Raw genomic sequence first — 27064 nt, 5'->3', positions numbered from 1 at the left:
AGTTTCAAACAAGTCCTTTCTATTTTAAGCCATGCTTACATTGGCTCATGGCATCACATCAAACCAGAAACCCGTTGAATCGTCGGAAATGTAGTTTCCAAGTCCCCTAAACATCCACAGGAAGTTTGCCATATATCTAAATATTTAAAGGCTCAAATGAGCCCCAAATACCTCTTAATGGAACCCCCCAAAATCCAAATAACACAATATATAAAGTATATATATATATATACATACATATATATATGTGTACACACACACATATATATATATATATTACCTTTTTCATCTCTAACATGGCTTCATTTTGCTAGCTTGGGTAAATCAATTTAGCTTTAATATTTTGAGAAATTTAGATAGGTGTCACCTTCCTACTTCATAAGGAAGTTATACAGAAAACTAATATAAAATATTATTAGTTATATGTTATAGAAATGGTTTCTACTAGTAGTAGTAGATAGTATTAATAGCTCTATAAGTTTTACAAAATACTTTTACCAATATTATCTCAATGTGTCATTACAACAACCCTGTTAGGTTGATGTTATCATTATCTCCATTTTTGAACTGAAGCAGAGAGAGGTCAAAATTGCCCATTGTCATACAATTAGTCCATTTAGTAGGATTTGAACTTGGAGGCTTTCTGACTCCAGGTACAGCATTCTATTAACTGCACCATGTAGTATCCTCTAAAAATGAGAAATGTTTTAGATGATAATAGCTAAATTTAATTTAACATTATTTTTATGTTCTTTTTTCTTTTCCTTATAGGTCAAAGTGATACCACAACATCAACTTCAAGTCATCTAGATTCTCCCCTCTCTACTCCTTTGTCCAAACAGTGCATTGTTGTAACTCCTCCTCTTCTTTCAGCATTGTGCAGCCTTTTGAACAACCTACTGATAGTTGTTCCAAAGAACACCATATCTGCATTTTATAAGACTAATATCCTAAAGGCTTTCTGTAGGTAAGAGACTAAAATTGTATTAGGCTAATGAATAGGTTTGCAGGTATAAAGAGAGTAGATTACTTTTATTCAGGACTCATAGTTCTTAAGTAGCTATTGGAGAATTTTTCATCAGCTTTAGTCAAGTCAACAAGCATTTAAGTGTCTGCTTGAAACAGAAGTTGTCCTTCCTAATTGGAATTATTCCTTCTCAGATAAGGTCTTTATCCAATTTATAGTATTCAGAAATAAAGACAAAATTTCATAATCAAGATTGAATGAGGGTAGAATTTAGTTAAAGTTGTTGGGTAACAATTGTTTCATCAAACAGATAAGAGTAATTTAACTTTCCATACTCCCTTAATCTGGTCAAGGGGGGAAGGATTTACTTTTCTTAAATGGATGAGCATTTGCCATATTTTATTAATCTATATGGACTTATAATGGACCCTTTATGCCCAACATATGGTAGTGCCTTCCAAATTTGTATTGGTCTGATCATCCACAGCTGAGTATGTTGTACCCCTGACTCCAAAATTGTGTAGTCTTTGGTATTCTTCAAAAACAAAGGATGAACAACAACACATGTTGCTTAGTCTTAGCTTTTTCTCTATGTCCTGGTTTTTTCGTTCTCATTCTTTTCTTCATGGTACAGATTATGCTACTCAGGTAATATTGATGGCAGATTGGTTCACCAATTAGGTGAATTAGGAAATTCTTGTAGGCACCTGAAAACAGCTTTTGAAAACATTCTCACTGCTATATGTAGGATGAATTGAGAAAAGAGGAGTTGAGGGGCTAGTTAACATTTTTTAGTTGTCAGAAGGTCTTTAGAGTCTGTAATAGGGCAGGGATCCCGTGTTTCATTGTTTTCTGGAAGTTTTGCAAATGTTTAGGTAATATTTTCTTACATATTAGCATGGAATTTAGAAGGCCCCAAACTTGTAGCCTAGAAAGATTTAATGAACCCCAGTTTACTTAGCCCTAGGTTTGACCTTGTCACAGGAGAGTTTCTCCCTGTGGGAAAGTCCAACTTCACTAGTCTCAGGTTAACTATAGACCTTAAAGTAGTTTAAGTGGATCTCATTAAGTGTTAAGTAGTTTTTTTGTCTCAATGATTTCTCCCCTTAGACCAAAATCCTTTACCTAGGTGGTCCAGCCCCTGGCTGGATCTTTCCTTTTTGTGTCCATTGTAAAGCATCTGCCCCTCACAGTTAGTTATTCCTATCTGGGACTCCTCATTTTCCTTTGTTACCATTGTAAAGTCCATCAACTGTCCCTCTCATTCTTAGTCCCCAGTTCCCTAAGAAAGGTATTTTAAGCTTCCCAACTTTAATGGCTCTTTGGAGTAGTCATCTAGTGAGGTGGCACTCCTAGGAATAGTGTCCCCAGAGTCCAGGGTGTAGTAGACTCTGTAAAAGTTTAGGCACCAGACTCTGAGTAAAGGGCCAAATATTAGATTTATCCCTTTCCTGATTAAAGAGTGGTTTTTCTGACTACTTTGGTAGTTCTTTGTTACTTCCAAGTTAACAGTCTTATTTCTTTATCTTTCTTACCTAAATTCCCTAATTAGTTTGTATCTTTCTTAGGTGATTTGACTTAGCTCCCCATGTTTTTTAATGTGTGGATGTCCCATCTGAATCTCAAACTCAGAATTCAAAATAGAACTCATTATCTTTTCCCCTTAATCCACCAATTCTTTTAATTTCTTTATTTTTGTCTCTAATGCCATCATCGTTCTAGTCATCCAGGTTTACAATCTGAGTCATTGCAGTGCTTCTCTTTTACCACCCAAATTTTGTCAATTCTAGATAGATAAAACATCTAAGTACATACTACATGCTAGGCATTGTGGCAAAGCCTGGGTATTCAAATACAAGCAAACAAAACTGCTACTATCATCAAAGAGCCTATATTCTGATGGAAAAGATAGGAATTATATGAGGGAATGAAGTATGGAAAAAGGAGAGCTACCTCTTGCTTTACAAAGGCTACCCCTTATTCCCTTACACACCTTATCCCTTGCCTTTTAGAAACTCCTGTTCTCTTTGAAGCATAGCTCATATCCAGTTCTTCAGGAGAATCCGGATCACATCCTGATTTCTTTAATTGTTGGTACCCTCTTACTATTTAGTATTTATTTTTTGAATTCTCAACTCCTTTTAGAATGCCTGTCACATTGTCAGTAGTAAATGTTGATTGATTGATCTGATCCCTTTGAGTCTTAGTGTAGCAGCCACTATATTGTCTTTTCTTTCTCTTTTTTTCCTCCCACCATAGGGTTAGATTTCTTTCTGTCTTTAATATTTTCTTAAAGGAGATAGGTCTACTTTGCCTTCTATATTTATCTCTTGGTATGTTCCCTCCTATTTATATAATCCCTTTTGAAATTGTAAATATGTTTATTTTCTCTATTTTGTAACTTTCTGTTCTTCTTTGAACTATTTAATACCAATTTTTGTTCATATTCCCTTAAGTTTTCTTTACACTTTTAAATTGTCTTTGAATACTATTTTGCAAAAACCGAATCAAGTATCTAAATTGCTTTTCTTTTTCTGACATTTAGTGCTTTGAATGTTACTTTGTTGGAGAAATGCATTCAAGAGCTCAGCATTCCCTTGTCTTTCTCAAGTCCTGTTGAACATGCTAAAGCTCAGGTTAGTTGTCTTGTAAGTTTGTTTTTTAAATTAAATATCATAAATGGTTTCTACTGAGAAGATGCTAAATTTTTTGGGTTGAGGGGTGGGTAGCAATGTTTTTCATGCTAAACCTACTAACTTTATTCTTATGTAACATCTTCATGGAATTTTAGACTTAGAATGACTTAATTTAAATATGAGGCAGCTTGGCTATTATCATAAAGAAAGTAGTTGAGTAGTATAGTAGGAACAATATCTACCACTAATTTGGTTGAGACACATTGGCAGTAGCTCTCTACTACTAGAAATTAAACATACTTGAACCTAAAAAAGACTGAAAGGTCTATGCCACCTGGGCTAGTTTTTCTCTGGGAAGGCAATGAAACAATCCTCACCATTTAATGGGTCAGGGTTTTTAGGCTGAAATCACTGAGCTAGCTTTGCAGTGTCCTAAGACATAAAAGGCTATGCTAAGACTCCAGTAGACATGGCTCCTTGGGCTCAATGGACTTGTGAGTGAATAGGATCTTTTGGCCAAGTGTTCCATTATGGTAAATGGGAAGGCAAGAGGAACTGTTCTGGACTGAACCAATGCTAGATCTTTTCTGAGTACCCTTTTTAAGCCATTGGTGAACAACCCATATTTTGTAAAAAGCAATTTGTTCTACAGGGGTCTCATTTTGTTACAATACTTACCCTGAACCATCAGACTCTTCTGAGTTGGACCTAGTTAGCTAATAGAGAGTTAATATAGGGACTTGGATTCTAGTTCAGCTTTACCTATTAGTAGCCATGTGATCTCAGACAAAGCTACCTTATACTTCTAGAATACTGTCTTCTCATCTCAAAATAAGGTATTTGGTCTATGTCATTTCTGTAGATAGTTATATATATTTTCTGGTAAACACAATGCATTAAAATTTTGACTCACTTCAATTTTATTCATTTTCTTTTTTTCTTTTCTTTCTTTTTTTTTAAATCCTTGCCTTCTGAAGTCTTAGTATCCAATTCAAGTCAGAAGAACAGTAAGGGCTATGCAGTTGGGGTTAAGCAACTTGCCCAGGGTCACACAACTAGGAAGTATCAGAGACTATATTTGAACCAAGGTCCTTGCAATTTTAGGCTTGGTTCTGTGTCCTTTAGTTACCCAGTAACTACTTTTTGAATTGAATTACCCCTTTAAATTGCTGCTACCATATAAGGGTAAAGGATCTTGGGCAAGGAATTATGGCCCACACAACCCATGGCACTTCTTCATGTACTATAACATTCAGTTTGGGAATCATCAGTTAATACTACAGGAGTAATGGAGTTAAAAGATCATATACAACAAATAGATTGAATTGTATTTATTTTCAAAAGTTAAGCTAATAAATACACGATGTAAAATTTTTTTCAGGTCCTTATTATACTTCATTTTGTCTCAGTGTATTTTCTTTAAAGTCTCTAAAATTAATATCTACAAGTAAGTTTAAGTATAGATTTTAATCCTTTCAACAATGGAAGTCTGGTTCTGGGACCATGTTACCCAAAAACTGTGTGTCTTACTTGACCCATTATTTTCATCAGGCTCCAGCCATGCTTCATCTTACTCCCTATTTCCTGCATGTCTAAAGAACACTTTCACATACCCTAGTTTTTCCTACCCCTCCAACTCCACACCACTCAGGGTAAGGTATCTAGAGCCCTCAGCTTGACATTCATCAGTTCTTAATAAGTGCTTTTGTCATTCAATCATTGAATTACTCTTTAATAAGCATTTGTTTCATAAATGACCTCAGATAACCCAGTAAGTACCAAGGTAGCACAGTGGATTGAGTGCCAGGAAGAGCCTCCTTTTAAATTTGACCTAAGATTCTTCTTAGCTCAGTGGCCCTGGGAAAGTCACTTAACTCTAGTTGGCTAGTTCTTTTTTTTTTTTTTTTTAAACCCTTACTTTCCATCTTGGAATCAATACTCTGTATTGGTTCCAAAGCAGAAGAGTGGTAAGGGTGAGGCAATGGGGGTCAAGTAACTTGTCCAGGGTCACACAGGTAGGAAGTATCCGAGGCCAGATTTGAACCCAGGACCTCCCATCTCTAGGCCTGGTTCTCAATCTACTGAGCCACCCAGCTGCCCCCAGTTGCCTAGTTCTTGCCACTCTTCTGTCTTCAAATTCATATCAAGACAAAAGATAAGAATTTTTTTTAAACTGAGAATTTTTCCACTCTGTTATAGCTGAAAGTATATAAAAATGTTTAATTCAATATTGTTTCCTTGTCTCTTTTCTGACTGACTTTGTTTTAGGTTAAGGTATGAAACTACTAGGCTGCAGGTTAAAAAAAAAGTAGGCAAAGCCAAGAATGTTCATAAAAGTTTTAACCGTAGTTGGTAGGGTTGTTATTTGGCATTTCCACTGGTTTTAACATATGTCATCGATCAAGACCTATTTCCATCTTATTAATAGTTGCATCGTTTCCAGTCTACATCCCCAATCATGTCCACATCAGTGTGTTCAAGCAGTTGTTTTTCTTCTGTGTTTCCACTCCTGTAGTTCTTCCTCTGATACGGTTGTTATTTGGGCTCTTAATACTCTCTGATATCAATTCAAATAAACGTTTTTAACAATAACTTACTGGCCTTAAAGCATAATACATAGACTTAGCAATGTTGGAAGTGCAGTAACTAAGGTAAAAATGTTAGTAGCTAATAAATTATTTGAATTTGTTCCAAAGCAGCTTTAATTATATACAAAGAAATGTGGAGTTTCAAAAAAAACAATAATTATGTAATAGGAAATGGTTATATTTATATAACTCCATTTTTTAAATTTTACTAAGTTCTTAAAGTATTATAAAAATATAAGCAAAACAGTTCTGGTTATCAAACTTTAATACTTAGAGAATGAAAATAATATTATGATATTATTAGAATGATTTTACTGGCAATATTAATACTATTTATCATTGTTTTATTTGAGGTAACATCAAATACAATAGTCTCTTTTTGGTGCCAAATTTCATTACCATCTTAATGAAAACCTTTATATTTCAAAAGTAGTTAAACTGTGTAATCAATAGCCTGATCTAAAAGGCCTTCATAAGGCATGATGTCTATGAAATTCTACAATTTAGGGTGGAGGTACACATGGTTAAGGTAGGGGCAGGGAACATAAAATATTCTTCAAAGTAGACAGCTAAAAAGAAGCCAATAAGAAGTAATGACAGCTTTGCTACTAATTTAAGATAAATATATTAATTTTAGTCTGTAACTCTTCTATTCACATTCCTTTTTTCTGAAAGTATCCAACACATACATATCTGATATATTACTTGGTGCTAATTAGAATCATTAAATGTTGACAGGCAAAAGAAAGTAATTAAAAATTATATCTCTTTGGTGTTGCTTTGTACAAGATACTCCAATGTAGTAATTATTGATAACAGGAAATTAGGCGATCTATACAAATACCTTTTTTAGATTACTGAAGCTTCTAATTTTGAATCCAGAACTTTTAATTTAAACTTTTTTATGAGAGTCTTATAAAAAATATGTGTAAGGATTCATGGAAGTATTAATATAATATTCTGGGCATAATGTATCCTTTTCTTAATAATTAAGGGTCATTATTATAAACTTAGTTATTATACTGTCATACAAACCAAGAAGAATGCAACCCCTTCACTTATTAGACAATTTCATGAATTGCTATAGCCATAATGAATCCTTTGGTGGCCAACCCACTGGCTACCAAAGCTTAACGAGGCCAAACCTCAAATGAGGCTCAAAGACAAAAGTCTTTCTAGATAGGAGTTTCCACTATAATTTGTGCTCTTTTGATAGAGCTTGTAGCAATGGGAATAAAATGTGATGGAAAGAGTGTTGGATTTAGAGTCAAAAGCCTTGGGTTTAGATCTGCTACTTATTGCTGTGTGGACTCCAGTAAGTCATTTAACTTTTTTAATTCTCTCATTTTGTATCTACAGAATGAGGAAACTGCTATAGATGAACACTGAGTCCTTTCCAGCTCTAAATTTGAGACTTCTATATATAAGAGCTGAATTTTGCTGGAGGACCCCATGTTGCATTTAGAGTGATGTTCTTAGAGCTTATTGATATTTATATATATGTGAGATTCTTTGCATCTGTAGGAAATAGCCCAGAATCTCATCCTTTTATCATTTATGATAGTTTTAGGGTGTTAGGACTACAAAAAACTACTAAAGCCTTTTCTTTTCTTACTGTGTTTTTATATTTCCTTTTTGTCAGCTTTTTTTTTTTTTTAAGTTCTTCTGCATAATTCATCTGTTGCCTTACCACAGTTGTGTGGTTGAGTGTTTGAGTGTTATTCAGTGCCATTTATAAAAAGACAGATTATGAATTTGGTGAAAATTATTTTCCCTGAGGTACTTTTTTTCACTTTCATGTTTATGACTGTGTTGTAGATCAATAAGGTTGTCAGGAATCTGTCCTTTGGATAAATATTGCTTATTTCAACACTTTGAGGCAGCATGAATATTCCTTTAGGGGGCAGCTGGGTAGCTCAGTGGAATGAGAATCAGGCCTAGATACCAGAGGTCCTAGGTTCAAATCTGGCCTCAGCCACTTCTCAGCTGTGTGACCCTGGGCAAGTCACTTGACCCCCATTGCCTACCCTAACCACTCTTCTACCTTGGAGCCAATACACAGTCTTGACTCCAAGACGGAAGGTAAGGGGTTTTTTTTGGTTATTTTTTTTTTAATTTTTTTTTTTTTAATTTTAAACCCTTAACTTTTGTGTATTGACTTATAGGTGGAAGAGTGGTAAGGGTAGGCAATGGGGGTTAAGTGACTTGCCCAGGGTCACACAGCTGGGAAGTGTCTGAGGCCGGATTTGAACCTAGGACTTCCTGTTTCTAGGCCTGGCTCTCAATCCACTGAGCTACCCAGCTGCCCCCCAAGGTAAGGGTTTTAAAAAAATGAATATTCCTTTACCAGGGCAGATGAGACTCTTCTTCTAAACTTAGTCGTGATTTTCATGAGTTTCAACCTCTTTAAAGGTTCAACATCTGATGGGAAATTCTCTGGTGATGGGTCTGCCCAAACTTAGGTAGGCTCATGCTGGAACACTATACATGTAGTCCATTGCTGGGCTTGGACCCGAAGCCTTTCTCTCTTTGTAGGACACAAAGTAGCTTGTGTTCCATATATGTCACTGTGAACCATTGAAGACAGACTTTGTTGTCACAAATAAATTAACCATTATGTGAATATTTCTATTAATGCCATCCTACCATTATGTCATCTGCAAGTTTTTCTGTGTTCCATGTATTCAAACTTGTTCATTGCCTGGGTTCCTTTGTTTTTATAACTCGCAGGATAGGCCCATGTATTCTCACTTTACTAAGGGATGATATGCCTTGATGGGGGCAGGGAATGACAATTTTCATTGGAATGGGTTTTAAAGTACACCACTTCAGGGGGGTAAGAACCTTGGGATTTTAATCAGAGGACCTAGGCTTGAATTCTGCTTTTCTCACTTATTTTGTATATGACAAGACACTTAGGTAACTTAGGTAACCTCCATCCTAGTTTCTTCAACTGTAAAAAAAAAAACAAAATTAGATTAGTTGATCTCTCTTGTTCTTTCCAGCTTAATCCTGTGACTAATTTTGTTTACTACTTACTTCATTCAACAGGTTTCATTCCTACTGGAATATTTGTGTTCTCTGTCTAGACTTCTGTCATCATGTTTATTGATAGACCCCAGCCTTGTGAACCAGAATGAGCTGCTAAAACCTTTGTTGGAAAAGATCTTCACAGTCCTTACCATATGCACCAATGATGACTTTGGTAATCTTATTATTTTTTTTTTTCATCTAGAGAGAGAGAGATGGTAGTATTGATCCAGGAAAATCAACTCAGTCTTATTTTGTAGTAGATAGTTCTCTGTAGATTTTCTTATTTAATTTGTTCCTTGCTAATATTTAAAAGATTTTTTTTAATTCTTAATTTAATTCTTAAATTGAGTTTAGATTCTAGGAAAGTTCATGGGAAATCAATGTAATTTTTCATTTGAAGAATGATTAAGTCTACATGGTGTCTGTAGGTACAAGTCATCTTAAGTGCTGGTGGATCTTAGGGTATATCATAATGGGTTTTTCTTCCTTTTTTTAAAATTCTTAACCTTAACTTAGTATCAGTTCCAGGGAAGAAGACTGGTAAGGGCTAAGCAATTGGGATTAAGTAACTAGCCCATGGTCACACAATAGGAATTGTCTGAGGTCACATTTGAACCCAGGTCCTTCTGGCTCCAGGTCTGATACTCTATTCATTGTGCTACCTAGTTGCCCCTCATATTATGATTTCTACAGTTCTAGGAATGTATCTTCTCAGTTAGGGCCTGACAATCACCAGCTATAGAAATTTGGATACACTGGAGACAACTAACCAAAATTGTTTGTGACACTATCAGCATTATGCTAAGTAATAGATAAAATAAATATTTGAAGATAATTGTTTATAATGGTGTTCAAGTAAAGCCTTTGTTTTAATCCTGTTGTTTTGTGTTTTTTTTTAATTTATATGGACATTCAATTATAGAGGAAGTTATTTGGGGAAGAGAGAAGCAGAGTCATTGGCATGGAAGGTAGAAAAAAGCCTTTGAGTCAGAAAAACCCAGGATAAATGCTGGCTCTGTGATCCTGGGCAAATCACTCAATTTGTAAACTTCGGAAAACTATAAATTGTAGAAGAATAGCTAATCTTCATTGGAAGAAGGCATTTTTTTACCTGGAGTTGCCTACTCTAATGAAATCACAGTTGTAGATGGTATCAAAAATAAATTTAAAAATCAGTAAAAGGATTTGGAGACAGTGAGAGGACATCATTGTCTTCTTATCAGGGGTATAACCATTTTTGCTCTGGAACAAGTCACCACTCAACCAGGCTCTGAATGCTTCAATCAACACCCTTCCTAATTTACTGATCAGAACTAAGAATTACTGCTATCATAATTCAGAATTAGTAAGAAGGACCTGAGGAGTGAAGAAGGAACTAGATCTTTTCAGAGTAACTCTTTTGCTTTCATCTTCTTCCTATTTGCTGTGTCTTCATATTTTTCAGAATCTAGGTATATTTTCAGCACTTTAGTGCAAGTCTACCAAACAACTTTGTAATATGTTAAACAGAAGTAGTTCTAAATTGCCATTTAATTTTAGGTTGTCATGTCTTTTTTCCCATTTACTTAAAGCATATTTGTCTTATTTACATTTTCATGGTAACCTTTATTTTTCACTAACTCTTGTCTAGCAACAGCATAGTTATCAGTTTTAAAAGTCTTTTGGAAATTCCTGAAAAAAAGTTCCATCTTTTCCTTTTTTAAAGCAAAAATAGAAAAAAAATTAACTAATTAAAATGCATTTGGAACTGAGATTTTTTTTTACATTTTTCTGCAGTTGACTAGTGCATAATCTTTTATTTAAAATTTAATGAGGCTTTTGTGGTCATGTGACATTCAGATTACTATTTGACTGAAATTTATGAATTTGATTTTACAGATACTGAATTAAGACGTACATTTTACCAATCATGGACAGACATATTTAACTTCCTGGCTTTGTTATTGAGGAAAACTAGCCAGTCTTCCCTTCCATTTGTAACAGAAGCTCTGGCAAAGGATTGGCCAGCTATCATTGGTAACACCAACTTTTAAATTATTTTGGAACTTTCCTTCTAACAATAGATAAGGATATTTTTTATTGAGTATTTGAGAGGAATACACAATCAAGAGGTTACATATATTGAGTGAGTGTTTACAATGCTCATTTAAATTTCTGTTACAGGTATAAAAAGATAGAAAAGAAGGCTGCCTTTCTGGAGGAATTTGCAGTCTTACTTAAGAGCACAAATATATATGAACTTGTAAGATAAGATGAGTAAAAGACAAATTTAGGCATTCATATTCTTTATTGCTGGAATTTTATTAGAATTATCTTCTAATAATAAGTGGGTACAAAAGAAGGTAAAAAGGTAAAATTAATGTTGTATTTGACTTTCATGATTCTTTTCTTTTATTGGTAATATTGTTTGCTTTTAACATTTGTATATATTTCAGTAAAATAAATAAGTTTATATAAATTGTTACAATTGATGATGTTTCAAGACAAAATATTGTATTGATTCATTTAAAAAATAACAAAACTCATTTCTATCATAAATTAGTGATCCTTTTTTGACTAATTTTTTTTTTTACCTTTCAGTTGGTTATTGTGTTGTTCTGAAGACATAGCTTCTGTATAGCTGCTGATGATAGTGGAATATGATTTAAAGCTGGAACATTAAGGGAAATAATAAGAAATAAAACTATCCTTGTCATTAGTGCATTTATACTTGAGCTTCCATAAGGCAGTCATATTGTTGGAAGTTACTCCTGATAAAGTCAATAATTTTCTTGTACATATCAGAAAAAAAACGGGTATACTTCTTGTTATAGCAATGATAGTAAATTTGTTCTCTCAGATGGACTAGTTAATCCATCTGCTTATATAAGACAAATAAGCCTATCTTTCTCCAAACATTCAGGTAAATGATAATAGGATATGTTAAATTGCCTATTGACCTACTAAAAGGTATATTGCCTTCTGGTAGGAAATTATGTGTCTGGAAGCTATAGAAGTTGTTTTAGTATGGAATCTACTTAAATAATTCAAATTAATTAGTATAACAACTAGCATACTTTTCCCCAGTTTCAAAATGTTAATTTCTCTCTTGACTGAGGGAGACTTTAATTATAATTTGCTTATATAAAAGCACAGTCTGGGAATTAAAGAATTGGAAAGAACTCATAGGTCATCTAGGCTAAACCTACTCAAAATGTTTACTCATATATAACTTCCTGGACAGATAGTCATTCAGTTTCCACTTAAACACTTCTATTGATACTGGGAGGAAGGAGGATTTATTGCCTTATAAGCCTGAGTTCCTAATCTGGGATCAGTGACCTTGGGCTTTTAAGAGAATTTTATTTCAGTAAAATTTTCTTTATAATCCTGTTATTTCAAGCATTTAAAAATATTTATCTGAGAAGAGGTTCAAAGTCTTCATCAAAATGCCAAAGGAATCCATGATACAAAAAGGGAAGAACCCTTGTTCTAAAGCAATGCAATTTAGTTTTAGACAGCTCCAATTCTTAGCAAGTTTTTCATTATATTTAATTTGAATGTCTTTCTGTATAATACCTATCTATTAATTTTAGTTCTGTCTTCTGGGACAAGTGAAATCAACAAGCATTTATTAGGTATCTACTTTGTCCCAGGCACTGTACTAAGTGCTAGAAATCCAAAGAAAGGCCAAAAAAAAAAAAAAAAAAGTCTCTGATTTCAAGATTACAGTCAAATGGAGAAGTCAACATGCAAACAACTGTCTGCTGACAAGATAGATACACACATACACACATACACACATTCACAACTATCTTAGAAGGAAGGCACTAGAATTAAAAGGGATCAAACAATTAGAAGAGGCTTAATTCTTCTTCTGCATGATAACTCTTAAAATATTTAGAAGCAGCTATGGCTTAGCAATCATGGCATCTGGTCCCATTACTTCTTGGCAAATAGAGTGAGAAGAAATAGAAGCAGTGTCAGATTTTATATTCTTGGGCTCGAAGATCACTGCAGACAGCGATTGCAGCCATGAAATTAAAAGACACTTGCTCCTTGGTAGTAAAGCAATGGCAAATCTTGACAGCATACTAAAAAAGCAGACTTCACTTTGCTGACAATGGTCCATATAGTCAAAGCTGTGGGGTTTTTGGGTGTGAGTAATATATGACTGAGAGTTGGTTTGTAAGGAAAGCTGAGGGCCACACAAATGACACTTTGATTGTAGTGCTGTGGAAGACTTTTGAGACTCCCTTGGATAGTAAGAAAATCAAATCAGTTGATTCTTAAATACATTAATTCAGACTCTTCACTGAAAGGTAAAATACTGAAGCTGAAGCTTAAATATAATGTCTATGTAATGAGAAGACAGTATTCATTGGAAAAGGCCCTGATTTTTGAGAAAGATTGAAGGTTAAAGGAGAAGGAGGATGAGATAAGCAATGAAAATGCCTTTCGATAGACTTTGGAAGATAAGAGGATAGAAGGGATTGGTGTTTCATGGAGTCACTAAGAGTTGGATAGTCCTGAACAACAATGACAGATGGTTTTGTGAAAAGAGCATAGATTTGGATCCAGAACAATAGGTACAGCGATGGTAGGCAAGCCAATTAGCCTCTTTTTGACTTTGTTTTCAAGTGGGGATAATTTTTGCACTACCTATCTTAAAAGATTCTGTTGAAAATCAATTGAGATAATATCTTTAAAGTGCTTCATGAACCATAAAGCACTCTACAAATGTCAGTGCTTTTTGTTGTTATTATAGATAAATATAAAATAGTCTTTTCTTTGGTCTCAATATTTCCATTCTTTCAACTGATTTATATGTCATTATTTCAAAGTCCCCTAACTGTTATAACTTGTGACATGGTAGATATAATCCACTTCAGCCCTGAATTTTTTTTTGATCACAATAATTTATTTAATACATTTTATTATTGTGATGTAGGTTATGAGATGTTTTTTTTTATTACATTTAGGCATGCATCCAAAGAGTCTGTATTTAGAACAATAGCAAATTTATGAATAAGGATCTCGTGTATAATAATTCTTTTACAATAATGACTTAAAAAAGAAAACCTTATACCTTAATTAAAAGTGGTAATATGTAAAAGTTGACCAATAAGTCAACTAGCATTTATGAAACACTATTTGCTAGAAATTGTGCATTACTTGGAGATCTAAATTAAAAAACAAATATAGTCCCTGTTCTCAGGGAGCTTACATTCTAATGGGAGGAGATAACATAAACATAAATTAGTGCATAGAAGATAAAAACAAGAGTTAAGGGAAAGTAGTCTTGTAAAGGGAAGGGCAATAGCAGTTGATGGAGAAGGGCCTCTAGAAGGTAGAACTGGAACTGAATCTTAAAGGAAATCAGGAGGTTAACTGAAGAGTCCTCTAGGCACAGAGGTCAACAGATAAAAAGGGCAAGTAAATGAAAAACTACTTCAACAGATTACTAAATGAAAATAAAAACATAAGTGGGAGCAGCTAAATAATACAGTGCCAGACATGGAGTCAGGAGGGCCTGAATTCAAATCTAGCCTCTGACACTTCCCATAGGTGTGACCCAGTTGCCTAGCCCTTGTTGTTCTTTTGCCTTAGAACAGATACTTAATATCAATATTAAGATAGAAAGTAAGGGTTTAAAAAAAGTATAAGCAAAAATCCTAGCTTGAATTTTAATTCATTTAGCAAACATTTATTAAATATCTACTATGTCCTAAGCACCAGGGATACAAAGACAAAAATGGAGCAGTTCCTGCCCTCATGATTTCTCAATTTTTCCTACTACTATATGAACTCTGCATTCTCACTTATCCCACATATCCACTCAGTTACCAAACCTTGTTGCTTCTATTTCTACATCAACTCAATTCTCACATACATTCCTCTGTGGCCACACTCACACACAACCACCAGCCTTGTATCATGGCCTGAGGCCAAGGGAAGGCTTTCAATTATCTCCTACCTGGATTCCTGCAATGGCCTCCTGTTTGGTCTCCCTGCATCAATAGTCCTTCCTCCAATACATCCTCCATAAGGCTGCTAAAGTGATTTTCCTATGCGATCTGATCATGCTCCCCTCCTCCACCCTGTTACCCACTACTTAACAAACTCTATTTTTGCCTGAAGAAGCAAATGTAAATTTCTCTTTTTGACATTTAAAGCTCTTCAGTCCTTGACTCTTTCTACTTTGTAAAAGATACCCTAATTAAGCAACTTTAATCAGTTTATATTCATTGATTTATGCCTTTTTTACCTTTATGTCCTCTGCATGTAATCCCATTAAATATCCAGTATTATAAGCTGTAACTAGAGGCTTAATAGTAAGAATTATTTATTGAATAATTGCATATGAGAATCAGTTATCAATATCATGAATAAAAAAAAAAAAAACAAGGAAAATCTCCTGTAGTACCTTGGCAAAATATTCTTGCTAAGGGAATCCTGTGCAGGCTTTCAGCATCCTGAAATGTGTCCAGATGCTCCTAAGACTAAAAATTTATTACACCTCAGCTACAGAATAACCTTGGCTATCCTCATTATTACCATATATGGAACCAAGGGCTATGTATCTGTCTTATAGAAAAGCAATATTTCAAGGCCTGACTTTCTTTCCAAGAAAAACCCCACTTGCTAGACCTGATGACCTTCACAAGAAAAAATTCAAACTTTCTTGCCAAGAAAGACCCCACTTGGCAGACTTCTAAACTGAGTGTTTGTAATTTAGCTCAGGTATAAAATACTATGTCAGTTCAAGTCTTGGGGTCTTAGGCTCTTAGTGAGTCTGTAGACCTCAGATTTGTATGAAATGTATATACACAACAAATTCTCTTTCATTCAGAAGTTTGTTCCCAGTATTTTTTCTTATAACCGCTACAGCTTTCTTATACTTTATTTTCTTACGCACACTCTCTCAGCCAACAGTATTGGCCTATTCACTATTCCTTGCACAAAGCCTTGATCTTTTCTCTCCATATCTGACAGAATATCTCTTCAAATGCATAATAATAATAATATTAATTTTTTAGCATCTACTTTGTGCCAGGCACTGTGCTAAGCACTTTGCAATTATTTTCTCATTTGATCCTCATAACTCTAGGAGGTAGGGTGCTATCATTATTGCCATTTTACAATTGAAGAAACTGAGGCAAAGGGTTTAAGTGATTTGTCCTAGGTCATACAGCTACTAAATGCCTTGGGCTGGATTTGAACTCAATTCTTCCTGATTCCAAATTTAATTCTCCAGCCACATACAACCTAACTACCTTGTTTCTTAAAAAAAAAACAAAAAAAAAAAACTTCAGGTCAAGGGCCAATTTCTTTAATGAAGAATTTCCTGGTCCTCCTAGCTACTCTCATACCCCTTTCTAAAACTACTCTGTATTAATTTTGCATGTGCGCATGTATACAAGTATATATATTTATGCATTAAGTATGTTCGCTCTCACTAAGTTAAATATGAACTGTAAGATTTTTTTCTCTCCTTAGAAATACTACATTGTACTATATTTAATTCCCTCAATCAATTTGTTCATTTCACTCTTTCAGTTTAGGGAGATTCTGAACATTTACATCTGAACTCATTTTGCCTTTTAGATACAGTTTGCAAATGCGTGGGGTTTTCTGCCACCTACTCTAACCTCTATACTGCCTGCATGCAATTCCTTTGCATTCTCCTGACTGAAGAAGGGAAGAGATGTCTACCAGAGAAACAAAATTCAAACCATAGTCCTACAATGGCTTCACTTCTTGATGCAGATGATGGAAATAAGGAATCTATAGAACGACTTTTTAAAATTATTCTTGAGGTATTTTTCTTTGTTTTTAATTACTTCACAAAATGGTTATCTTCACAGTATTTATGTTTTTAAAATTGTGTTCCTATAAGGGAAAATATAGAAATATAATTTTTTATTTAGTATCTGTGAATTTGGCATGTGATTCACAAATATATATATATACATATATATATATATGCATAAAAATAGTGATTTGTTACTTCTGTGTGTAAATGGGACCATCTAAGCCCAACTTCCTATTTTAAATTTGCTTGTGCATTTTATGCCCATAAAACAATAACCTCAAATTTTGTTCATCATAAATAATTTTTTAACTATAGTTAGTGTCACTGAAATATATAGTAGATATGGTCATAATCTAGACTTCAAATGAACAGTGCTATAAGACAATATACACATACAGGAGATTTCACCTTTAAGTCATAATAACAAAGTCCAGTGGTCTTTAGGGTATAGTATTAAGGTAGATAATAATACATCTTTTTAGAACTATTTTGCAGTGCCAAAGGATTTAGTGACAAGCAGTTTCTTTTCTGGGTTCTGTTGCTGTGGCTGCTGAGGAGGTGGGAGAGGCAGCACAGAAGCAGTTGTCAGGTCATATCTACTCAGGGATTGCTTCCCTGGAATGTAGCTATGGGGGCAGACTAGAAAAGGCAGGGTCAATAGTAAGGGTTGGGGTGCTGCTGTTCCCATACCTCTTGGGTGCCTATCCATGGTGGTCACAGTGCTACACTCTCTTTCTCTATAAAAGTTGTAGCCCTTGAATAAGGACTGTTGAGGCCAGGAGATAGGGCTGGTGACCTGAGGAGGACCACTATTCTAGGGGGTTTTGGATACATAATCTTAAACTGCCCCCCACTATGTTCTGAGGGGAAGTGGTTGAGTTGGTAGTTGTTTCAGTTGTTTGGTTGACTTTGTATTTACTATCTCCTATCTCCCTCAGAATGAAGAGAAACTTGTTCATTATAGTGTTATAAGAAGTTTTATTAATTTCACACCGTCTTGTTAAGAACGGAATTTCTATATTAAAGGAAGTTACTTAATCTCATTCTCTCTCTTTAAGAGACAGTAACAGACAGATAAGTCTCTTTAAGAGACCAACTATAAAAGAAAATAGTCAGATAAGAAAGGATTCCATTTTCTTTGGCTTCAGAGGGAGCAGAGGTTCTATGTCATTCTCTCTCAGTCAAGAAGTCTGGCAGTTAGATACAGCCTTGAGAAGGAGTCTGTCTTTGAGGAGTTCTCTTCTCAGCACTTTGAGGGAGAAAAGTCTAACTGAGGCTTTTTCTCCTCAGAACTTGAGGGAGCTGTGGAAACTGCCTGTGTCTTTGTGACAGGCAGTTTCACTATTTGAATTTGAAGGAGAACTACTTTAAGGAGGTTGTTTGAGGGAGTTCATTGATTTAGCTTAGGTAAGATAAATACAGAATATAATTTTAGATAGGCAGAGTAGTTTTAGTTAGGCCTGCTTTGTCAGGCAAGAAGATCCTGCCCAAGAAGGCAGTTAGATTTAGGGTTTCTTAGAACTTTTAGTATAGGGTTTGGGTTTAGGCATAGTTATAAGAAAATCTCTTAATTTCCTTCCTCCTGTTTCTTATCCCAACCTCTTGTTAGAAATAAATAAATGTTGCTGGTTTACCAAACTTCTCTCTGCAATTTCATCAGACTCTCACCAATATTTTTAACCCCCAACAATAGAATAGGAATTTTAGAGAAAACAGTGAAAAGTAAATGGAATTGCAGTAGATAGATGTTTTGGGGTTGAGGAAGATGGAGATGAGAGAAGGAATGTTGGAGATAGTTTATCCCTAATTAATCAAAGCTTACATGATACAAATATAGAGAAAATAACAAATGATAAGAGTTTGTTACCCATAAGATGGTGGCAGGTGAAATATAATTCTCATAGCATCTATAGGGTGTTGTTGGGCAAAAGGCTAAGGGAAGTGGGTCAGTAGCTCATCCTATTCATGTATTGCAATTCCTTTCCATATGGCCTCTACCTTCATGATTGCATTGAAACTATACTCTTAAAATAATCAATAATCATGTAATTGCCAGATTTAATGGTCTTTTCTTAATTATCATCCTTCTTGATCCCTTTACAATTTTTGATACTATTAATCAGCATCTTCTCCTTGATGTTATCTTCTCTAGATTTTTGTGACACTATTCTATCCTGATTTTTCTTCTCTCTCTCTCTCTCTCTCTCTCTGTCTCTCTCTCTCTCTCTCTCTCTCTGTCTCTCTCTCTCTCTCTGCGCCTTTTTTACTAGATCTTCCTTACTCTTTTTCAAACACATTTGACCTCTTCTCATAGTTAGGGTATTCTTCCTTCTTATCTCTGCTTTTTAGTTTGCTCAGCTTCCTTCAAATCTCAGCTAAAGGCCTACCTTTTGCAAGAAGCCTTTACCAGATTTCCTTCATCTTAGTGCCTTCTCTCTGAGTCTCCCCCAATTTCTCCTGTATATATCTTGTTTGTTTATGGTTGTTTGCATGGTTTTTTCCCCCCATTAGACTATGAACTCCTTGAGAGTAGGGAATATTGGTTTTTTTGCCTTTCCTTGTACTCCATTAGTACACATTGGAAGCTAAATAGAGGATGGATTGGAGTGGGAAAAGACTTGAGATAGGCAGACCCACCATCTGGCTATCTTAATAAGTAGGCTTTAGCAAAGGATCAGACACTAGATTGTAAGGAGTTAAGAAGAGAGTGAAAAGAGAGGAAGTAGAGGCACACCTATAGTATATGGTGGTAAAAAGTTCTTTTCCTTGGTCTTTTTAACAATTTTAATATTCCTAGGGGTTACCTTGTGGGAAGGGTAGGAAAGAGAGGTTATCATAGACCAAAATATTTTCAGGAAACTTTTTGCCCATCACAAAATAGATGATTTATTAATATAGCTTTTATGGATTATTATAATAATATTGCTTATTATGAAATGAGTTAATTTTAAGGAAAATATTCTAAAAGATAAGAATAGGAAACTCATCTGTTTTATCTGTGGTGTCTAATATAATGGTATTATATTCATTTAAAATATTAGTAAAAATGTACTAAACAGCCACAGTTTCATAATTGCATATATTGAGTATTCTTTAAGTATCACATATCCCAAATTCCAGCTCAGTACCTATATTCCTTAGAATCAACTATGCAACTACCAAGTAGTGTGACCTTGAATAAGTTACCCAATCTCCCTGAGTCTCAGATTTCTCATCTTCAAAATGAGGATGTTGAACTAGGTGATCTTTGACTTTCATTCTACCTCCAATTTCATTGAAACTTCTAATTAATTACAACCCATAAATTTCTATATTATGACATTTTGATTACATCAATCAGTCAAGAAGCATTTTTTAAGCACCACAGTGTGCCAGGCACTGTCCTAGGTACAAGTTTAAAGTATAAAGAGTAGCCCTCCTTTCAGGTAACTTACATACTAATGGAGGAAACAAGATTACATATAATTATGTATAGTATAAAAATAAAGTGAGTAAATACAGTAGTTAAATGCAATGTAGTTTGGGCAAGAAGACATTATTAGCATTTTTGTTTCTCAAGTCTTCTGATTCCTTCCAGTATGCCACATTTTTGAACATTAAGATATTATTAGCATTTTTGTTTCTCAAGTCTTCTGATTCCTTCCAGTATGCCACATTTTTGAACATTAAGTAAATAGCATGCATAACCTTGCAGACTTTATTATCTACCCATGAATATCAGCTAATTTTGTGTCACTTTTTCTTCTATAATATCACAGAAAACCAAGGCATTCCATGTTATTCACACAGCTGAAAATTCATCTAGGCTCCATTCTCTGACCACAATGCCATCTTTATTAACTATGACATATTATTTCTTTTCCATCCTCTAATCAATAAAACATTCATTGAGCATGTACAATTTAAAGGACTGTCCTAGGAAATATGGAGAACTGTAAAATATGGTCCCTATATTTGAGAAAGCTTCTTATGGACAGACACTATTTAAAAATTTATTTTTTTTATCCCTAACACTAAGTAGATTGCCTTGCATATAGTGATTATTTTTGAAATAGTTCTTGAATTAAGGCTAATTGAAGAGATAAAATAAGTGGCTTCAATATGCACTTTATCAAAGTCACACTGCTGGGTTTTAATACTACTACTAATTGATCCACCCTACCCTGTTTCCTGCTGTTACCCTCTATGTAATCTTGGTTCTAATTGGGTTCTTAACATTCTCATTTTTAACTTTTTACTTTTCTATTTCCAAGAATTTTTTTCCTCATTCCTTTAAAGTTTTATTATATATGTTACCTTCCTTAAGCTTTTCTGCATTTTCTATCTAGACATGTAAATAAGTATTAGCCTTCTGTAGCCATGATTTATATTCCATAATGTTTTATTGTATTGATTTCAAAGCATTTTCACAAAAATTATTTCCCTTAGTCATGCACGTGGGTAAAACAGCTATCTACATGAGATGATCTGACAGATCCAAAAGGTCCCCTTTGCAAAAATATCTCCCTAATTGGTCCTGCCTAGCATGGAAAGTCTTTATTACTTTTTTTTATGAGTTATTTTACTAAATTAGTTATCATTAATACCTAAGTAAGACTTAACTCATTAATTAGCTAGCCAGTTACCTACCAAAGTTCTAAGGGAATTGAACACACAATAGGAATGCCATAGTGGGGAGGTTCGCATAGCTCAAGTACTGTTATTTATTCATTCTAAATATTTATCTTATCTCCTTTAGATGAAGATCTTCTTGAGTGTAGGAACTACAGCTTTTTTGCACTTTCTAAATTCTTTATATAATACCAACCACAGAGACCATTCAGACATTCACTTAGCATGTGGTTCCAGTAATTACAATTGATAACAATACTGCCATGTTAAACTTCAAGTACTAGAGGCCTATTACAATGAATCATTTTTCTTCAGAATTTGTAGTCTTCTGAGTTAGGTAATTTTGTGTGTGTGTGTGTGTGTGTGTGTGTGTGTGTGTGTGTGTGTGTGTACGTACACATGTATTTTGTATTATATATTGTGTTTGCGCATATTTATTTATTTTTATTTTTTACAGAGTTATGAAAAACAGTCCTCCAAGGATACACTGAAAAGATTTGCCATCAGTTCTTTGCTGTCACTTCTGGCTGTCAGTAAAAGAGCTCAGAAATACGCCTGGAATGGTAAGCCTCAAAATGCATGAACACTGCAAATCAAAGTGTTATAGGAGCTATTTTGATTTCTGCTTCAAAGAACATATTTATATCTTGGTATAACTGAAAGACTAAGCATAATACAAATCATTTAAATTTATGGTTTAGCTAAATTCTAAAATGTATATTATCAATATCTATCCTATCATAAATATTTATCAGAACATAGTACCTGATTAGAGTAAACAGATTTTGTATTGAATAATTAGGGATATTAAGTTGCACTACATTAGTACTTAGAGAATTCTCCCTATTCTATTTGTCTCCTATGTAAGCATCTTCTAGTGTCTTAGATTACATTACAAAAAGTGATATATTGATGTCATATTGTTTGTCCTGTACCTTGAGGTAAATTACTTGTTAAACTTCAAGGATTGTTATCTGTTCTCCTTTGAAAGATCTCTGGAAAGTGAAAATCTAGTATTTAATTATTTTAATGGATTTGTGACAATTCCCTCTCTATTGTAGTTTGGAAGCCTTCCATGCCTCTTCATCCTGTGTGATTCTTGTCCATATCTTACTATTAATCCTGAGTAGAAGACCAACTCATTGTGCTCAAGGCCTTCCTATTTTTGAGTAATATTTCAGTAGTATCAATGTACTGTGGGCTGTCTATATGCAGTCTTTCATTTTCACCACAAAACATTGGGATGACAATGTAATATAGTGGAAAAATACTCAATTTGAAGGCCACTGGATATGAATTCATGATTCACCTCTATCTGGCCTTCATCTCTAAAATGAAGGGTTTGGACTAGATAAGCTTTAAGGATTATTCCTACTTTCTACTAATCAAAACTTATTTTTGCTGGTCCTTTTCTTTAAAAGATTGAAAGATACTTAATCAGAACTGTTTGTAATAGTGACTTTTCACTTTTTTTTGAAGAGAATCATCATCCTTCCGTCTTTTCTTTTTTATAATAGATCTATCCAAATCACTTGATTTTCTACCAGAAACTTGTAGTTGTCCCTCAAGTTCAATTCAACAAGCATTTATTAAATACCTATCATGTACAATAAGTGTATTCTTAAGATTCTGCTCTTTAACAATATGTATGAAAATAAATAGAAACTAGTCACTGTGATAATTCTAGATAATTCCTATCAGTAAATTATAGATTAAAGATTCTCTAACAAACTTTATTTATATACTATGACTTGAGCTAACATGTCAGTAATTAATATTTTATTTGATATATGCTAGATGTGAACCTAATAGCATGTGTTGTTTAGTGATTGAAATGATTGAAATGAAAGAAATAAAAAAAAAGCCCTAAAAAATTACTAGGTTGCTGTGACCCTGGGCAAGTCATTTAACCTCCATTGCCTAGTTCTTACAGCTCTTCTGCCTTAGAACCAGTACACAGTATTGATTCTAAAACAGAAGATATGAGTTTTTAAAAAAGTTATTAGGCTCATTTCTCAACTAGTAAAAGAATTTACTCTTAGAGTATTTTCATGCATTTATTCTCCTGCTAATCACATTTCTGCTTATACCTACAGATCAAATTTTGACATCCTTTTAACATTCAGTATAGTCTGAGAGAAAAATATATAAAAATAAAAAATGAATAATTAAACATTTTATCATCTTTAAACTCCTATTTAAAAAATATTAGCAGACAATATTCTCAATATCCATGTACCAAATCTAAAAAGGAATATATAAAAAAGAGGAAAAGTCACTTGATCCCCATTGCCTACCCTTACCACTCTTTTGCCTCGGTGCCAATACACAGTATTGACTCCAAGACAGAAGGTAAGGGTTAAAAATTTAAAAAAAAAAAAAAAAAAAAAAAAAAAAAAGAGGAAAAGTACTCTTAGCTGGCACAGTAGATAGTATGCTAGGCCTGGAGTCAGAGAGATTCAATTCTGTGAGATCCAGTCTGATCTCAGACACATACTATTTCTGTGACCCTGGGCAAGTCATTCAACCCTATTTTGCCTCAGTTTTTCATCTATAAAATGAGCTGTAGAAGGAAATGACAAAACCACTCTAGTATCTTTGCCAAGAAAACTCCAAATGGTGTTAGAGAGAACTAGACATGACTGAAGAGTATACTATCTAAATACATTGAAGGATCATTTAAGCAGAGATGATGAGCCTAATACCCATTAGTTCAACCAGACACTATTTTTCACTTTTGATTGGCCTCAGCAGGTTCATTTTAAGGGTCTCAACATTTTGACCAGCATTTTTCTGCTTCATTTCAGATGTTTAAACAGTAACAAAAGACAGAACAATGTAGTGAATCTCTAGGGCTGGCCTTGGAAGTCAAGAACTCCATGAGTTCAGGGCCCACCTCTGAGATTTACCGGATTGATAAGAAGCAAGTTATTTAACCACTTTGAACATATTTCCTTTCCTCTAAAATGAGGATAATTATACATCTATAGTATCAACTCAGCATTGTTGTGAGACTTAAATGAAATAATTCAGCTGATTTAACTACTTAATTAAGGATAAATATCAGCCATTATTATGAATATAATTTTTCAATCCATCTATTTTCATAAATTTTTCACTTGTTTGAACTTTCAATTCTGATGGTATCATCATTACTGGAAGTTATTGGATCAGTGTTCTGCTATAAATCTGAATTAAATTCACCATAATCAGATACACAAACACATTATAGTAAATAATAGAGACAGTATGGTGTAATGGGCACATTGCTAGATTTTTTTTTTTTAAACCCTTGTACTTCGGTGTATTGTCTCATAGGTGGAAGAGTGGTAAGGGTGGGCAATGGGGGTCAAGTGACTTGCCCAGGGTCACACAGCTGGGAAGTGGCTGAGGCTGGGTTTGAACCTAGGACCTCCCGTCTCTAGGCCTGACTCTCACTCCACTGAGTTACCCAGCTGCCCCCACAGTGCTAGATTTGAAATGAGGACCTGGTTTAAATCCTAGCTCTGTCACTTTTTAACCATTGTACATCACAACCTCTGTGGGCCCATGTCTACAAAGTGAAATAATATATGTAAAGTACTTTGCAAACTATAAAGCACTATATAATTGCTTTCACTTGGATTTTAGAAGTAACCAACATAGAAATGAGTGGATTTTTCATATAAGTTCTCTTTCCATTTCTCATTAAAATCATAAACCCTGTAGTAAGAAAGCCAAACATTAACTTTTCACTGGTCTTAGCTGCAAATGAAATTTCTAACTATTGTCAAGGAAATTTACTTCTAAATCTTAGAGATGTTATCTTTCAGCTGGCCTCATAGAGAGCTGCATAGAGCAAATGAAACACATTCATGCACAACTCAACTTAGATTCTCTGAAGCCCAGGAAAAGGGGGCCAAAAAAAAAGGTATGTATAAAATCTACAAGTTAGTTGTAAAAAAGAATGAGTTTACTTGGAATTCATTTTTTCAATATACTCATCAATCCTTTCCTAGGAAAGGACAAAATACAGTTTAGTATAAATTGAATATTAATCTGCTAGTTATATATAATGAGCTGTCATTCAGATGAGAGAATATCCTGGTAGATGTTCATTATTTATTTGAAGATGATATTATCACAGTCTTAGGGATTTGCGATTATACCTTGATATAATAATTTTAGAATCATTTAACTAGAATTTAGATCATGTCTTTTGTTTCATGACATATTTACATTTCCTTACATGAATGGTACTGTGCATACTACCAGTGTAATTATTCAGAAAATTTAGGCATCGGTCTATCTGAGTTTTTAGTCCATAGTAAATATATGAAAGTTGTATGTGTATATTTATACACATATCAGCATTCCATTGTCATAAATATGCCTATTGTTAGATATGTCTAGTTTCACATTTCATATTCAATACATTGATGGATCCCATATTTTGAAAATGTCAGTACTTTTTCCAGTGATTGTAACTTATCTATACCGTGTGACACTGTCTTTATAAGCTCTTTTGTCTATCATACTGCAATTACTACATGGCTTTGTAGTTGAGGAAAGACTCCCATTGTTCGGGGAGCTATTTCTTAGATTATTTGAAATTGTATGTCACTAGTAGAAGAATCAGGCGGTACAAGTAAGTAATTCCTTGCTTTTCCTATCTGACTGACCCATCTCCTTTCCCAGTTATATGCCTAATGATATCCTTCCTATACAGTTTTTCATTGATCGTGTGTTTCAGCCTGCTTACTTACAATAAGTCCTTCTTTTGTGCTCTTTGGATGACCTATAACACTGAATTCTTTGGAGAGATAGCATTCTATAATTTACAGTCAAACAGTGTCACTGGAATAACAGAGCTTTCCCATGCTATTCCCCCTCTACCATGTCACTAATATGTCATATTCCTGATGCAGTATGCCTTACAAATTCATTAACACACAAACATGTGAAACATTTTTATACATAGCAGATATTTATTTCATAATTTGGAGAAATGAAAAGAATTCTGTCTTATCAAACTTTTACTCTATAAAACTGGCATATTGATATTATTAATCTGGTGATATTAGTAGAAAACCCAGTGTAATAAAAAGCTGCATTTAGACTAAGCCTTTTTGTATTTTAATTTTTTATAAATGAGTAAAAATCTAGCTTAAAAAGTAATTTGTAACAATGGCATACATATTTATCATGGTCTTCCTTGCTCTCTTTCTTGTGCCTCTTTGAAGTAGAGACCCCTTACTTCATCATTGAGAATGTCAAGCAACATCTGATGTGATTGAAAACCATACAGTACCTGCATCACTTTATTGAAATGAAACATGGAGCCTATTATATGTCTCAATTCCTCTGTGCTTGATAGAACAGAAATAGCTTTTTTGTGGTGAATGAGTTTGCTGAGATATGGTCATCTTTCAGAGGTGGTTAGCTTGTCAGCATC

General features: G+C 34.1%; 1 protein-coding gene across 1 annotated transcript in view; it reads left to right on the top strand.

Annotated features, from left to right (window-relative positions):
- The window catches only part of RTTN (rotatin), a 233494-nt gene that overhangs the window by 187623 nt on the left and 18807 nt on the right, over positions 1-27064 (top strand). Inside the window, exons 36-42 of the mRNA XM_044667121.1 lie at positions 772-967; positions 3513-3603; positions 9243-9396; positions 11103-11240; positions 16812-17023; positions 22088-22193; positions 25443-25540. Coding sequence (XP_044523056.1) covers positions 772-967; positions 3513-3603; positions 9243-9396; positions 11103-11240; positions 16812-17023; positions 22088-22193; positions 25443-25540 — 995 coding nt within the window. The remainder of the gene's footprint in view (positions 1-771; positions 968-3512; positions 3604-9242; positions 9397-11102; positions 11241-16811; positions 17024-22087; positions 22194-25442; positions 25541-27064) is intronic.

This window comes from Gracilinanus agilis, chromosome 1 (assembly GCF_016433145.1).
Source record: "Gracilinanus agilis isolate LMUSP501 chromosome 1, AgileGrace, whole genome shotgun sequence".
Taxonomy (NCBI): Eukaryota; Metazoa; Chordata; class Mammalia; order Didelphimorphia; family Didelphidae; genus Gracilinanus; species Gracilinanus agilis.
Note: the sequence above shows the minus strand (reverse complement) of the source record. Positions and strands in the feature narration are given on the sequence as shown.